This window comes from Typopeltis vanoorti, chromosome 18 (assembly GCF_054136105.1).
Source record: "Typopeltis vanoorti isolate ZY-2024b chromosome 18, IOZ_Tvanoo_1.0, whole genome shotgun sequence".
In the NCBI taxonomy this organism is placed as follows: domain Eukaryota; kingdom Metazoa; phylum Arthropoda; class Arachnida; order Uropygi; family Thelyphonidae; genus Typopeltis; species Typopeltis vanoorti.
Genome location: NC_143566.1, coordinates 106,439,666 through 106,454,679, shown reverse-complemented (window position 1 = coordinate 106,454,679; position 15,014 = coordinate 106,439,666). Strand labels below are relative to the sequence as shown.

The window sequence follows — 15,014 nt, the reverse complement described above, 5'->3', positions numbered from 1 at the left end:
CTGCCTATCAGACAACGGGGAATAAAAGCATCTTGCTTCATCCTTCTGGCCAGTGATGTTATGTTATGTAAGAGAAGATTACACAGCATGCAATATAACTCATTACTTTTCACAAGGATAATGAATAACTTAGAGAACTTGCAATTTCTTTGCTGCAACAAAAAAAAATAGACAAATGTCATTAAATTATTCCAATTTAGTGAATAACTGATTATTGTTTAAAAAGGAAAGAAATGAAAAATTTTAAAAATGCTAATATATAGCATTCATTATATTATTCTGACCAGAACTAACAGTTTGTAGATTACAAATGATGAAGATAAAACCGAAAGGTTGTCGTTTTGTCGAGATGTTTGACATGATTATGTGGCATTCTTTCTGGATATTATTTGGCTTGTCTCCTTTTTAAATTTGATGTTTTCCAAATTTGCCAGGGGATTTCTAATATTCAGCGCAACGGCGCTTCGGCCTCAGTATGGCATCACTTCGGTTATTTATTCGTACCACCCACCAAGTCACCTGATTTTGTTTACGTAACGGTATTGGAAAGCAGGCTATCGTATAGTCATATCAATATTAGCTATTCTGGATTAAGGAAAAAAAAGAAAATATCATTTACTTAAAGAATGTGTGAAGAACATACATAATGTCATATTACATTTTAAATGGAAATTTACAAACTTAAAACATTAATAAGTTATCGTGATATTGTTAAATATCAGTAAAACAGTCTCTTTTATTTTGAATCAGTACACGAATGTCACATTTTCTTATCATCTCTGTTTGATAATGCCGACCTGCAAGGGGTACAAATTTATTCCAGAGAGTAGCAGCCACGTTGCCTTTTCTCTACTGCGAAATCAATAGTTATATGAATAATCACAACAAACTCAGTTATGTTTTCAAAACCATCAGAATCGAGGCCCAGCTTTACAAGCAAACCTCGATTCACAGAGTAGTAAAGAATGCTGTTATTTATATTTCGATATATGCAGGGGGCGCAAATGTCCATCAGGTTGTTCCATGTGCGTGTAAGGTATGGGAAGATGTGATGTTTATGTCAGTCTTCAATAAATAAAGGAAGGTAAGAAAAATGAAAGACTACATCTCTCATTACTTGGTTATTTTAGTTTTGCCATTTTAAAGACTGACAAGCAATTTACTAAAACAATGTATAGCACAAGTAGCATGGAATCGTATTTTATTTTCTTGTTTTGTACCCCTAGGACTAAGCAGAGCTTACGTAATATAGCTGTTATTTTTATACAAAGCAGGAGTAAGATGCATTCTAACAGAGATTATGTTTATCATACCTCGTCTTAAATTGGTTTAGTGTTTATGCACTTTCTACCTCATTCGGCAATACATCACAACCACCAACCACTCTCCTTTCAAAAAAAAAGTCATGCCACACTCTTATATACCACACCTTGACATACAACTTCCGAGAATGACCCCTTCCATCCTTCAGCCCTTTGAAAAATATCTTGGGTATATATTTGTCATAATCTTCATAGTCAGTATTCCACAATCCTGATATTGCTTTTATCTGCCTCTGAACTTTTTCCAGCGCTTGCTTTTCACCTTGGAAAGCAAGCGACCAAATCGGTGCAGTGCACAATAATCTAGATGTGGTCTGATCAAAGCCTTGAATAGCGAATTTAAGATGAGGTATGATAGGTTTCCTTATGTGTAGAATTGAAATACCTCTAACAATGAGTCTTTTGCCACAAGTTTTTAAAAACTCATGGTAGTCAGAGGCTGGCCACTCATTATTATTTGATACCTCCAGGGAGTCCTAAGACTCATCGAGGGAGGGCACCTACTCTACAACTCTGTCTCCACCACTCAACCTCATCCACAAACCGCTTCATCTACACCAACGCCACCTACTGTCCACCATCACCACTATTATTTTCACAGATAATCACAAGCATCCATGCCCACAGCGGGATTCGAATCCGCAACCTTTTGGCTGGAGAGCAGATATGCTAACCACTCGGCCAACCAGGCCGGCATTGTAGAAAATGATAAATTATTAATGTAGTAATGTAGCTAGATGAGATACGCTAATATAATAACATTATCCACCATAAAAAGTTTGTAATGGCAAATATATGTGGGCAATAGATTATTACTGTGCTATGTTATAATCTGACTTTATAACATACCTGCCGTGGACATGGATGTTTGTGATTGTTATTTCTATAATTAATAGAAATGGGATTTTTTTAACTAGATCACTCAAAATAGCATAATTTGTCATCAGTACTTATTAATGCATTAATTCATTAATAAGTAGAATTATGCATTAATGCATGAATGCAGTAATAAGTAATATAATGCTGATTTTATTATTTTTTCCAGTTTCTTCATGAAGTGGATTCCTCACAATTTACTCACCTTCAAATCTTTCATTTTAACATCAAAACATAAGCCTACAGTTTACTGTAGGGAAGACGTCTTGCAACAATTATTGCTTAGTTCTCAAGTAAAGCCCCAAAATCAGCAGATCGTTGGATGTTGCAGCAGAATGACAAGTGTAACTAATGATATTCCTTGTAAGATTACTCCACCAGAAAATGTTAGAGGAATGAAAATATTAGATCGAACTGCTTTTAAAAAAATCATTAATATTCCTGTTGTTACACTTGAACAAACAAAAGTAAAGAGTGCATTGAAAACACTGAAACCTTATCTTTTAAAACTAAGAAAAATAAAACCTGTGCATGAAAATGAGCAAAACAGAATTATATATTTAAATCCAGAATTATTTAAAACCTTTGATAGTCTCCAAGAAAAACATAAAGAAACCCTCATAAATCTTGGAATTGATGCAAAAAATGTGATGTGGAGAGAACTAGAAATTGGCTATGAGAATTGGAATGCAGATCAGATCTTGAATGTGGTTTTGCCCTCAGACCAAGAGGGAGTGTCTGGCTATAGTATTATTGGACATATTTTGCATCTCAATTTGAAAGATTCTCTCCATTGTTACAAACATCTGATTGGTGAAGTGTTATTAGATAAACATCCAGTGATTTCAACAGTTGTAAATAAAGTTGGGATTATTGACTCAACATATAGAAATTTTAATATGGAAGTACTAGCTGGTGATAACAACATGAATGTTCAAGTTTGTGAGAATGGTATTAAATACGAATTTGACTTTTCATTAGTATATTGGAATCCACGTCTTTCTACAGAACGCATGAGAATTATATCAATGCTAAAAGCTCATGATATTCTCTATGATGTTTTTGCTGGAGTTGGACCATTTTCTATTCCTGCAGCTAAAAAAAGATGTAGAGTTTTAGCTAATGACTTAAATCCAGAGGCTTATAAATGGTTATGTTCAAATGCTAAGCTAAATAAGGTGGAATTGTATTTAAAAATGTATAGCATGGATGGTAGGGAATTTATCAAACAAGTAATTAAACAAGATTTGCTTGAACAGTGGACAAAGGAAACTATAACAGACAGAAAAATACATATTGTGATGAATCTGCCAGCTCTTGCTACTGATTTTTTAAGTGCATTCCAAGGCCTTTTTGCCGGTCATCATGATCAGATAAAAGATCAAACAATGCCATTGGTTCATTGCTATTGTTTTACAAAAGATGCTGAAAATTCTGATATGTGTAAAGAAGCCTGTAAGCTAGTGGAAGATGGTCTGGGATACAGTGTTGATCAGTTGAAAAAAGAAATCCATTTTGTGAGGAAAGTAGCTCCAAATAAAAACATGATGAGAGTAACGTTTACCATTTCTGAATTTATTTTTCTTAGTGAAACATCAAGCAGTAAAACAGAAGAACCAATTAAAAAAAAAATTAAAATTCTGTAGATAATGTTAATTAGTTCATTGAAACAATAAATGTTTTTAAGTTCAATGTTTTTGGTGTATTTATCCTAAAATTAACTGTTAGCAATGATGTGAATGATTTATTTATTAATCATTGTTTCAGTATACAAAGTAATGAATTTGAAGAGGGGGAAAAAATACTATATGGCCGGCCTCTTTCTAACCAGAGGACCTTGAATGTTGTCATGTGAAAACCCTCATCGTATTTTAGTTACTCATAAGTATCCTCCCCCTTTCCCTCAAAAAAAGGGTCAGAACTGTGAGTTTTTGTTGATGGCACACTTTCACGCCACACTCGCATTGCCATGTGGTTTGTTAACTGTGGTGGTGCATCCAGCTTGAACAGAGGGATACAAGAAATTAACTTATGTATCTTTAGTTATGAAGCTGAGTGCTACAAAATTACCACTTTACTTTATGGAAAAGTAACAGAATTAAAAATGTCAGATAAATGCAGTGTGGAATTTAAGGATGTGTGCAGTTGACAATAAATAAAATCTTTTTAGTATTGTCTTATTTTGTACATATGTTATTCTGTATATCTGTTTTTTTTTTTTTTTTAAATGAATCAATCCTTTGTTCAAAGCAAATTTGATTTGCAGTAAAGAATGAAATTTTCTTATGCTTTCCTATTCAAGTTGTATGTACCATCCCCTTCTCAGCTTCCAAGCATAAACAGCAAAAATTCATACATTTGGTGTTTCTCCCCTCCCCACCCACATACTTATAGTTGGCATTAGCAGTACTACTTCTAAGCATCTGCATTGCTGTTTATTTGAGATAAGATTTCATGTGATGGCAATGAAGGCCTCCATGTGAGGTCTTTCTTGTATTTTTTTTCTTTCTTTCTTTTAAATTATCTGCAGGCAACATGGAATAATGTTACAATCCAAACAAATTGATATTTATTATAGTTTATGTACAAATACTTTGCAAAAAATAATTGAAAATCATAACTGTGGTTTAATATAGATACACACATATTCTTTTGCATTGAAGGTTATGGTTACAAATCTTTTACTGTTTCAGAAAAATATACAGAAATGAATCACTAAAGTGTTGCTAAAAATTATTTAACATAACTTCTGATACTATGAATATACACAGTGTGCTCATTAAGTAATGAGACCACAATTATAATATCAAAACAAACACAGATTCAAAATAATCTCCCTACAACTTTATACAATAATAAATTTAGTTTAATCCTTTATCCAAGTGTAAGCAAAGAAAGTTTGCACCTGAAAATATCTTCAGGACTGAGGTTCTGAGGACTTCAGGGAGATACTGAGACAAGGAGTTATGAGAGCTTAATCCACCTTTGCTGCGAGTTGCCAAGGAATGTACCACCTTACCTCAGTCCTGAAGATATTTTCAGGCGTAAACTTTCTTTGCTTACACTTGGATAAAGGATTAAACTAAATTTATTATAGTCTAACCAAGTGCAAAATAAACTTCCAACTTTATACAATGTTTACATCTATCATACAGGTGTTTGAAGTCCTGAACGGGAACTGCCTTTAGTCTCTGGGTCACACTGCGTTGGATATCCTCAATGTTGCTGAAGTGCTCCCCTTTCAAGGCACACTTCATCTTTGGAGAAGAAGAAATCAAATCTGGTGAATAGGGGCGATGGTATTCGATCACACAGATCAACTTCGAAGCCAGAAACTTCTTCACAGGTGCATTGTCATTCAATCTTCCTCTTGTGCAAATCTCTTTCTGAGATTAATCTGGCCATTTCCTTCCAACACCAAGCTGTTCAGTGAGTAGCCTAGTGGTTATTCGCCTGTCATGGGCAACAATTTCCCTAGCTTTCACCACATTTTCATTTGTCCATGGAGAAACTAGCCATTCACGGTGTGGTTCATCCTCCAGGAACTCCTTCCCTTTAAAAGTTGAAAACTAGTGGAACACCTGTGCTTAGTTCAGACAGTCATTGCCAAACTTTTTTTAGATCTTGATACACATCTGTAGCAGTTTTTCCTAATTTACAGTAAAATTTTTTATCACAGCTCTTTGCTCCATGATGTAATTTCTGACACATTCCACTCGCACACTCTTCAACTGTTGCTGTATGAAAACAGCCATATCACCCAATTCAAACATTGCACCTGTGATTACAACACACTCAGTCAAAACTATAAACATGTTTGTTACTTTTATTCAAAGGGTTGTCCTGCAAAAAATCAATCTTATTGCTTAATAGGCATACTATGTATACATAATAATTAACATACTGGCTGTTTCTGTTCTGTAAACACCACCAGAAATATACAGTGATTTCTCAATTATAATATTGATTGAATTGATTCTTAGAACAGCACTATATAGTAATTACTACCATTTAACTGTTCTCAGTTTAGCAGAAAATTCAAAATAACTTCTATGAAAACACATTCATATTTATACTTGTACTAAATTTTTCTACAATTTCCAATAACTACTAATTGGCAGGCCAATTCAACCAACCTTGGAAGGCTACCATTCGAGAAGTTCTGTCATAGAGTATATTTTATTGTAGAGGACTGATAATTTGCCATAGTGAATTAGCAAAGTATCTAATTTCTAACATAGCATCATACCTATCAAGCATTGATTGGGACAGTTCAGTAATTTGTTACTGGGCCGTTTCCTCTAGTGAGAGTTCACTACATTTCCACTTAAAACAGAAATAATGGGAATCATTGGGAATACAGATAATATTTTGGAATCATTGTAGAGAAATTCTAAGATTAAGTGAAATTTCAGATTAAAAAAAGAAAGAATGAACTAGGCCAGCCACGTGTCCCTGTGACCAAATTTTTAAAGTTTGTGTTTTTTTAAATATTCCTGATAACGTAAGCGGAATGTACGTGTTCAAATCATTTATCTGTATTGCAGTTTTGTTTTTTTGAAAATAAAACTGATTATTCCTGATTAGATTACTTTTAAGTCAAATTAATTTGGAAAGAAAAATTCTTTTTTATTCAAAGGGTCTTCTTGCAAAAAAATCAATCTTATTACTTAATGGGCACACAATGTATACATAATAATTAACATACTGGCTGTTTCTGTTCTGTAAACACCACCAGAAATATACAGTGATTTCTCAGTTACAATATTGATTCAATTGATTCTTAGAACAGCACTATCTAATCCTTGGTAAACTGACTAGCAGAACAGTTTCCTAACACACAACCAGATGAGGTACTCTGTTGAGAGTAAAAAATACTATGTGAGGAATCTGGATTTTCTGTGTCTGTGTGTGCATGAGAGAGTGATTGGTGGAATGGAATTAGTAGTTATGAATGGCATTTGTGGAAATATTCCTATAATTTAGTGTGATTTAATTGCAAATTGATACTTTTTTGATAACCCTGAGGCTGAATTAACCAGGATTTACTTAATTACTGCTATAAGGAAATGACGGCAATTCGAAATTTCTGTTTTTTTTTTATTTTTTTTAAAAAAAAAACGGATAATTACTGGCATAAAGCAATTTTATAGTAATTGAGTGGAGTTAGGTTTCAAGAAACATGACAGGGCTACCTAACTGTATGGAATTTACCTATGCAACATGTTTATTTTAGATTTTATATAACACTATCTACCAATAATTGTTTTGCACCCCTATTATTTGAAATTATGGAACATTTCATGGTTTGTTAATAACATAAAAAAACTGGTGTACAGATAGTGTTTCATCCTAGCAGTTGAATATGTGTTATGGCAATACAACGCGAACTCTGCGACTTCGAGAGAGAGAGATGTCATCTTGGGTTGTCACATTGGTGGCAGGTCCATACATGCCATTGCCGCTCAACTGGAGCATCCAAAATCAATGGTTGGTGATGTAATCAACAAATCGACTGGCATCACTAGTGCAGAAAAACACCGAGGGTGGCTGCTGAAAATGACTGACAGAGGTGGGCATTAAGATGTGTGGGATGCAAAAACCAGCTACAATTGGTACAGACAATCTGTGATGAGTTCCAGAGCACCGGTACCACCATGGTGAGCCCTAATTTTGTACGAAAAGAACTCCGTTTAATGGGGTTCCACGGAAGAGAAGTGGCACAACAATGAACAAGGTGGCTCATCTTGCCTGGTGCAAAGAGCATGTGAACTGGACAATTGACCAGTGGAAAATTGTACTCTAGAGTGATGAATCAAAGTTCACCTGTTTCCAGCCTGATGTGGGTACAACACACTGTCACCATAGTGTGTTGTACCCACAGTAAAGTTTGGTGGTGGTGGTGGAGGAGTAATGGTATGGGGTGCATTCAGCTGGTTTGGAGTGGGACTATGGTTGTCTGTGGTTCCATGAAGGCAACTCAGTACTTTGATATTCTGGATAATCAGGTGCTGCCTACACTGTGGATTTTTAATGGAATGGACCCGTGTTACTATCAAAACAACAGTGCCCCATGCTGCAGCTGTAGTGAATGGTATGAAGTGTTGGGTGTTAATCAACTGTCCTGGCCTCAATCACATCAAATTGGAGCAGCACGTCCTCGATCTGTTGCTGAATCCAGTGTTGCTTTGATGGAGGAATGGAGACAAATTCCACCTGTCTGCTGCACATTGGTGGAAAGCCTCCCTCAAAGCATACAGGAGGTGATCAAAGCCAAGAGTGAGCATACCCATTCACTTGCTGGTATCAATTGTAAATTACTGAAGTGTCTGGACAGTTATTGGTAGATAGTGTATATTTGTGGCTCCCTCCTATGAAAGGTTTATTTGCAAACCTAACTTACCACCAAACTTATTTGTAGACCTATAGTACATTCATACTGTGGATGGGCTAAGCATTTTTTTGTTATTGGTTTTATATATATATATTTAAAAAAAAATTTTTTTTTTTTTTTTATCCAGCCAGAAATCCCACTCTAGAGATCAAATATGGAAAATTTTCAAGCCATATTGTTTATACACTAAACTTGTGCTCCCACATTTTATTGTTATAAGTGTTTTTCGCTGAAATTAATTAATAAATGGAAATCAACAATGGATGGATCCTAAGGAGCCAAATTACTTCTGCACAACCTGTAAATGCTTATTGTGCATCAAGTCAGTTATTTTTCCAATTAAAATTCAGCCACTTGTAAGCACCAACTATGCCTGCCATGTGAAGTAAAGATGGCAGCAACAAAAGCTAATGACAGAAGTGCACCTTATGTCAAGTGCATCACGTTGCCATCGATCACCAATAAACCCAATTATAATATAAAGTGCAACTGTAAAATTGATGTTACTGATAAAAAAAAGTGTATCTTGTGCGATTTCTGTTGCCACTGGCTACATGCTTCCTGCACAAAAATAGATGAATCAGTGCACAAACTATTTATTGACATCAACCAGTCCCCCTCCTGTTCACTATGCCTCACTTCTATAAAACAGCTTCTGAACTTAGGTAAACAAGTCAAAAACCTTGAACATCATCTTAACACTATGAATGAAACTTTCTCCTCCAAAATTCGAACACTGAGTTTTTACTTGATGATCAATGCTGCAGCATAAGTGCACCCTTGCCTGCCAATGAACTCCATGACCTAATCGCATCAATGGTGCATGACTTGATCAAGGGGAAAAACAAGAAATTCAATGCCATTATTTTGAACTTTCCGATGGAAAGTGACAAATCCCTAAAGATGACACGAGCAAATTAGTAGGAGAATGCAACTTTGATTTTAGAAGTTGCCCATTTATAAAAGACCCAGAAATAAAAGGAAGGAACAAACAAACTTTCTTTGCCTCGTGAAAGTGACTTTTGACACATCAACAAGTGCATCTAAACTAATAACAGCAATTAATAACAAGTTCAAGGACACTTGCTCCTGCAATCATGCTAATGTGCTTGACCTGACCTAACTTTTGCCCAGAGAGAACAAGGATGTTGACTTCAAAAACAACTTGAAGAAATACGCCCAAATGGAGACAACAGTTGAATTATTGATTACAAACAATCTAAATTAGTGAAAAAATCAAGTGATGCCACTAGTAGCACCACCATGAACAGTATGCAGGGCATTGTAGGAAATGTGCAAGACCTTTGCTGTCAAATATATATCCCACAGAGCCTTGCATATTTACTTCACTAGCATCCATGGCCTAAACTTCGACCATAATAGTGTCCACTATCATCTCCAGTCTACCAAACCATACCTACTTTTTTTTTTGGCAAAAACTCAAATTTCACCTCTCCAGCACTTTTCATCTCAATCTTCTGAACTATACACTTTTAACTCCTTTCGATCCAATGGTAGCATCTGTGCATATATCTGTTCTGAGATAACTTGCCAGAGAGCACCCAACCTAGAATTGCCCCACTTTGATCTTCTCCTGTTGAAAATCTCCCTTTCCTACTCAGTTAAATTCATTTGCTGTCTCTATCTCTAACCTAATACCACTCTGAGCTCTTTAATTCCCTCTCTTTAAAAATTGATTTTTCTCTAGTCCCACCTCCCTAACAGTGCAATCATCCTCCTAGGAGATTTTAATGTTCACAGCACCAATTGGCTTTTCTCCTCCAGTTGTACAGATCTTGCAGGCAGAGAAGCTGAAACATTTGCCATGACTAATAACCTTACATGAATTGTTCACATGCCAACCACAATACCAGATAACCCAAACCACTCCCCAAACACCCTAGATCTCTTGCTCACCAGTGACTCTTCCAAATAGATAGTGAATGTAGTGGGCTCCCTAGGTCTGACCATAATCTAGTGATCATCTCCTTCCCCATGCAACAATGCTTATGCAGCCACTCCCATACAAGAGCAGTTTGGCATCATAATAGTGCTAAATGGGACAGTCTCCATGACTTCTATGCCTCATTCCCATGGTTGGACTATTGTTTCCAGCTTTCCAACCCAAATATATGCACCAAATATATCATTGAAGTAATCTTTATTGGCATGGAAACATACATTCCACACTACTCTGAACTGCCATCCCCTAACTAAACCCTTGTTCTCCAAAAGATGTGCCAGTTTTGTACAAATGAAAAATCAAGCATACCACAACTCGCTCATGCCAAGCAAGAAAACTATCAGTTTCCAACTCAGTCCTATCTAAAGTAATGGAGAGAACCATCAATTCTCAGCTCCGACACTCCCTCTAAGGCACCCAGCTAATAAATAGGATATCTACTTACGTATATCACCCATCTCTGGACAAATGCCATGGAGAAGTTTGGTGAATCTCAAGTGGTTGTGCTTGATATCTCCAAAGCTTTTGACCTGGTCTATCACAAAGCTAAGCAAACTCCCATTGTTTGGTCTGTCTCAGGACTTCTGCAGTTGGATTGCTAGCTTTCTGTCTGGATGCATGCTATGTGTGATGGTGGATGGTTTCTTATCCTCTCACCATTCAACTAATGCCAGGGTTCTACAAGGTTCTGTTCTCCCACCAACTCTCTTCCTTCTATATATCAATGACCTACTTTGGTTGACCTTCAACCCAATTCACAGTTTTGGAGATGACAGCAAGTTGCACTCCTCCCTTTCATTTGTATACTTTGTATGACACTTTGTGTACTCCTGGTTGTGCTAAACATGTTGGTGTTTATTGTTGTAAACACATAAGGGATAATATTTATTTAGCAATTAAAGTTGCTATGGACACAAAGATATACACTAAGCATATGCACCACTCAGGCACACTCATAGGCAAGTGACAAATCCTTTGTGCCAGAAGGGTAACCAGTGTTGTAAGAATGAAAGGAAATTAGTAGTGCAGGTCAAAGATAATCCCGAACAGTTCTTTTGATATGCTGCAAGTAAAAGTAAGAATGTTTACAGCAGAATGATTTTAATGAATGCCAATAGTAGGGAGGTAACTGAATCAATTGAAATAGTAGAGTTACTCACTTTGTATATCAAGAGTATATCATTAAGGTGGAGATACTGCAGTAACAAGAGAGTCAAAGACTTATAACTGCAGTAAATGAAATGGAGGTGCTTAGCATATTACAGAACCTTGATGTGAATACAGCTATGGGATTAGATGGTATCAGCCTGAGTTTTACAGGAAAATGCTAGTGAATTGTTGGCACATTTAACCACATTGTTTAAATTAAGTCTCAGCTCAGGATTAGTCCCAAGGAGGTGGAAAGAGGAGAAAATAGTTCCATTGCATAGGAGGCTCCCAAGACTGTAGCACAAATTACCAACTGATCAGCATATCAGGAGTTGTTAAGATACTGGAGAAGTTGGTTGAGCAAACAGGCATGGATAGACAGAAATGGGATACTGTATGGGGGCAGCATGGTTTTGTGAAAGGTTGATCGTGCGTCAGTAATTTGCGCACATTTTATAATACAGTGACAGCTGAGCTGGATAAGGGTAATGGATATACAGTGATACTTCTGGACTTTGCAAAAGCCTTTGACAGGATACCACATGGAATTCTAATCAATAAATTGCAGTACATGGGGATGGATATAGATAGGGTTGGTGAAGTGAAAAGAGGGTGGTTGATGGTTTACAGTAATACTGCTCAACTTTGCTTCTGCCTTAGTATCTCCACGTTTGGGTCTGTCTCCCATTGACGAGACCTCAATAAAGGTCGAAACCAGTCTGGATAGTGGCCCTTCCCTTAATGCATGGCGGTATACATGTCTGCAAGGAGATGTGCTTTGCGTTATGTGAGATACTGAGACTAGGAGTGATGAGAGCTTGAGTTGCCTGGTGTTGCACCACCTTACCTCAGTCCTGAAGATATTTTCAGGTGCAAACTTTGTTTGCTCACACTTGGATAAAGGATTAAACTAAATTTATTATTATTTTGAAAAAACCTTTAACAGGATACCAAATGGAATTCCAATCAGGAAACTGCAGCAAATGGGGATGGATATAGGGTTGGTCAGGTGGATAAGAGGATGGTTGATGGAGAGATATCAAATAGTAGTTTATACAAGAGTGGAGTCGAGAAGGCCTATAACTAGTGGCATGCTACTTTTAATTTGTACATTAGTGATATAAGAAGAGATCTGGGAGGAACTGTTCAGTTGTTTGCTGATGATGCAAAATTGGGCAGAGCAATTAGTTAATACAGATGGTGTTAAACTTTTGCAGGCTGATTTAGATGGACTGGTAGTCTGTGCAAAGCAGACTAGATGTCAGTTTAATGTGGCAAAGTGTAATGTTATGCATTTTGAGGTGAAAAGATTATCAGCTGTATACTGATGGAACTTGAAACTCCAGGAAATTGAAGATGCCAGAGATTTGGGAGTGTTAGTGGATAGGTAGTTGAAGTTTAGAGGGCACATAGCAAAAGTGACTAAAGCAGCTCATGGGATTACTTGGTTACTGAAAAATGCTCTGATGAGCAGGGACAAGCAGGATTATTATTATACCTCTTTATAGAGAGCCTTGGTAAGATCCCATCTTGACTACTGTGTGCAGACCTGGTGTGAGGTGATGAGGAAGAAGTGGAGAGGATTAGGCGAGTGACCAAGATGGTAGCAGACCTATGGAATGAACCTCATGAGAACAGGTTGAAGATTTATGGGTTACAAAAATTGGTTGACAGTCATATAAGGGGTGATATGATTGAGACATACAAATTACTGAAGGGTTTTTACAAGATTAATAGAGGAGATTTTTCCGAACCGGTATGGTGGTGGGAGAAGTAGGAGCCATCCTGGAAAACTGAGAGCAAGAGTGTAGTTAGCAAAGGTGTTAGAAGTAGATTTTTTGCTTGAAGAGTGGTGAATGAGTGGAATAGGTTGCCAGAGTCTGTTGTGGGTGCCATGACTGTTGGATGCTTGGTATGTTTATGACCTCCCTCGATGAGTCTAAAGACTTCATGGAGTGGCCCATAATAATAATAATAATCCTATTGTTCTAATTGTTATGCTTTGATGGGCACCTAAAAATAATTAGCTACCCTTATCTGCTTACCAAAAAATCCTTCCCATCATCCCAGGTCAGGAGTGTCCAAGCTGCATGTGGCCCTGTGATTTTTAGCAATACTTTTCATGACTATTGTGTGGTGCTCGAGTTCAGACTGCGTGGGCGACAACAGAACGCTGTGTAGGGAAGGGTACAATGTGGTGCTAACTTCTCCTCCTGTGCCCACCACACACAGTCAAATCATAACCTGCATATGTTAGACGTTACATGTGCTTGTGCGACTAGTAAGATGCAGTGATTACTGATAATAATATTTCAGTCTACTTACACATGTATGTTTCTATGAAGACTGTAGGTATTCTTTTTTAGTTATTAAACTTGAGCTTCTTGTGTTATTTTGTAAAATAATTTTTAGCAGCTGTGGTATAGGAAGTACAAAAATTTATCAAATAGTTTTTTGCTCATGATATTGTTTTAATTACATTTACAACATCGCTAATACTATAAAAATAAATGGTTGTTTAATTATTAATTTTTTACCCAGCATGCATTCAACATCATCTCAAAAGAAAGCAAAACCAAAAAAAAAAAAAAAAAAAAAGGAAAAATTGTGGATGAAGGAAGAATGTTCAATAAAAAATGGACAAATGAGTACTTTTTTTCTGAGAAAAATAACAAGGCATTATGCTTGATTGGTTTGGAAATTGTTTTAATTTATCAAAGATTATAATTTGAAAAGACATTAGATGCAAAGATATACTGCCGAATTCAATGTATTTCGAGGAATGTCTCTTAAAGACAAAATAGAGGAACTGAAAGAAAGTTTGTCATCTCCAGAAAGTTTTTTCAAGGAAGTTACAAGCTAGTTATGTGGTAGCAAGTCTGATTGCAAAAAAATCAGAACCATTTACTGATTGTGAGTTTATTAAACAATGTATGGAAAGCATCACAGATATAATTTGTCTTGATAAAAAAACGGATTTTTCTGAAATCAGTTTGTCTCACAAAACTGTAGCTAGACGAATTGAAGAAATAGGGAAATCTATCAAAAGAGATTTGAAGAGTAAAGCTGCCAATTTCAAATTTTATGCTTTAGCGATAGATGAAAGTACTGGTGCCACAGATATGGCTCAACTTGCCATTTTTATTAAAGGTATTGATAACGAATATAATGTTACTGAAGAAATGGCTTCTTTGGTGCCATTAAAAGATACAATTAAATCTTGATTTGTATGAAGCAATAAAAATTACATTGAAGCGATTTTCATTATCCTTTGCCAACATATCTGGTATAGCTACTGATGGTGCCCATG

General features: G+C 36.2%; 1 protein-coding gene across 2 annotated transcripts in view; it reads left to right on the top strand.

Annotated features, from left to right (window-relative positions):
* The first annotated feature begins 843 nt into the window (after positions 1-843).
* The window catches only part of LOC150097031 (tRNA (guanine(37)-N(1))-methyltransferase-like), a 53,830-nt gene continuing 39,659 nt past the window's right edge, over positions 844-15,014 (top strand). Inside the window, exons 1-2 of one of the 2 annotated variants that reach the window (XM_090408422.1) lie at positions 844-1,084; positions 2,368-3,890. In XM_090408422.1, the coding sequence (XP_090264548.1) occupies positions 2,375-3,844 (1,470 nt within the window). In that variant the 5' untranslated portion in view covers positions 844-1,084; positions 2,368-2,374 and the 3' untranslated portion in view covers positions 3,845-3,890. Of the gene's footprint in view, positions 1,085-2,367; positions 3,891-15,014 lie in introns of those variants that run through there. The other variant, XM_090408423.1, reaches the window with a different exon arrangement.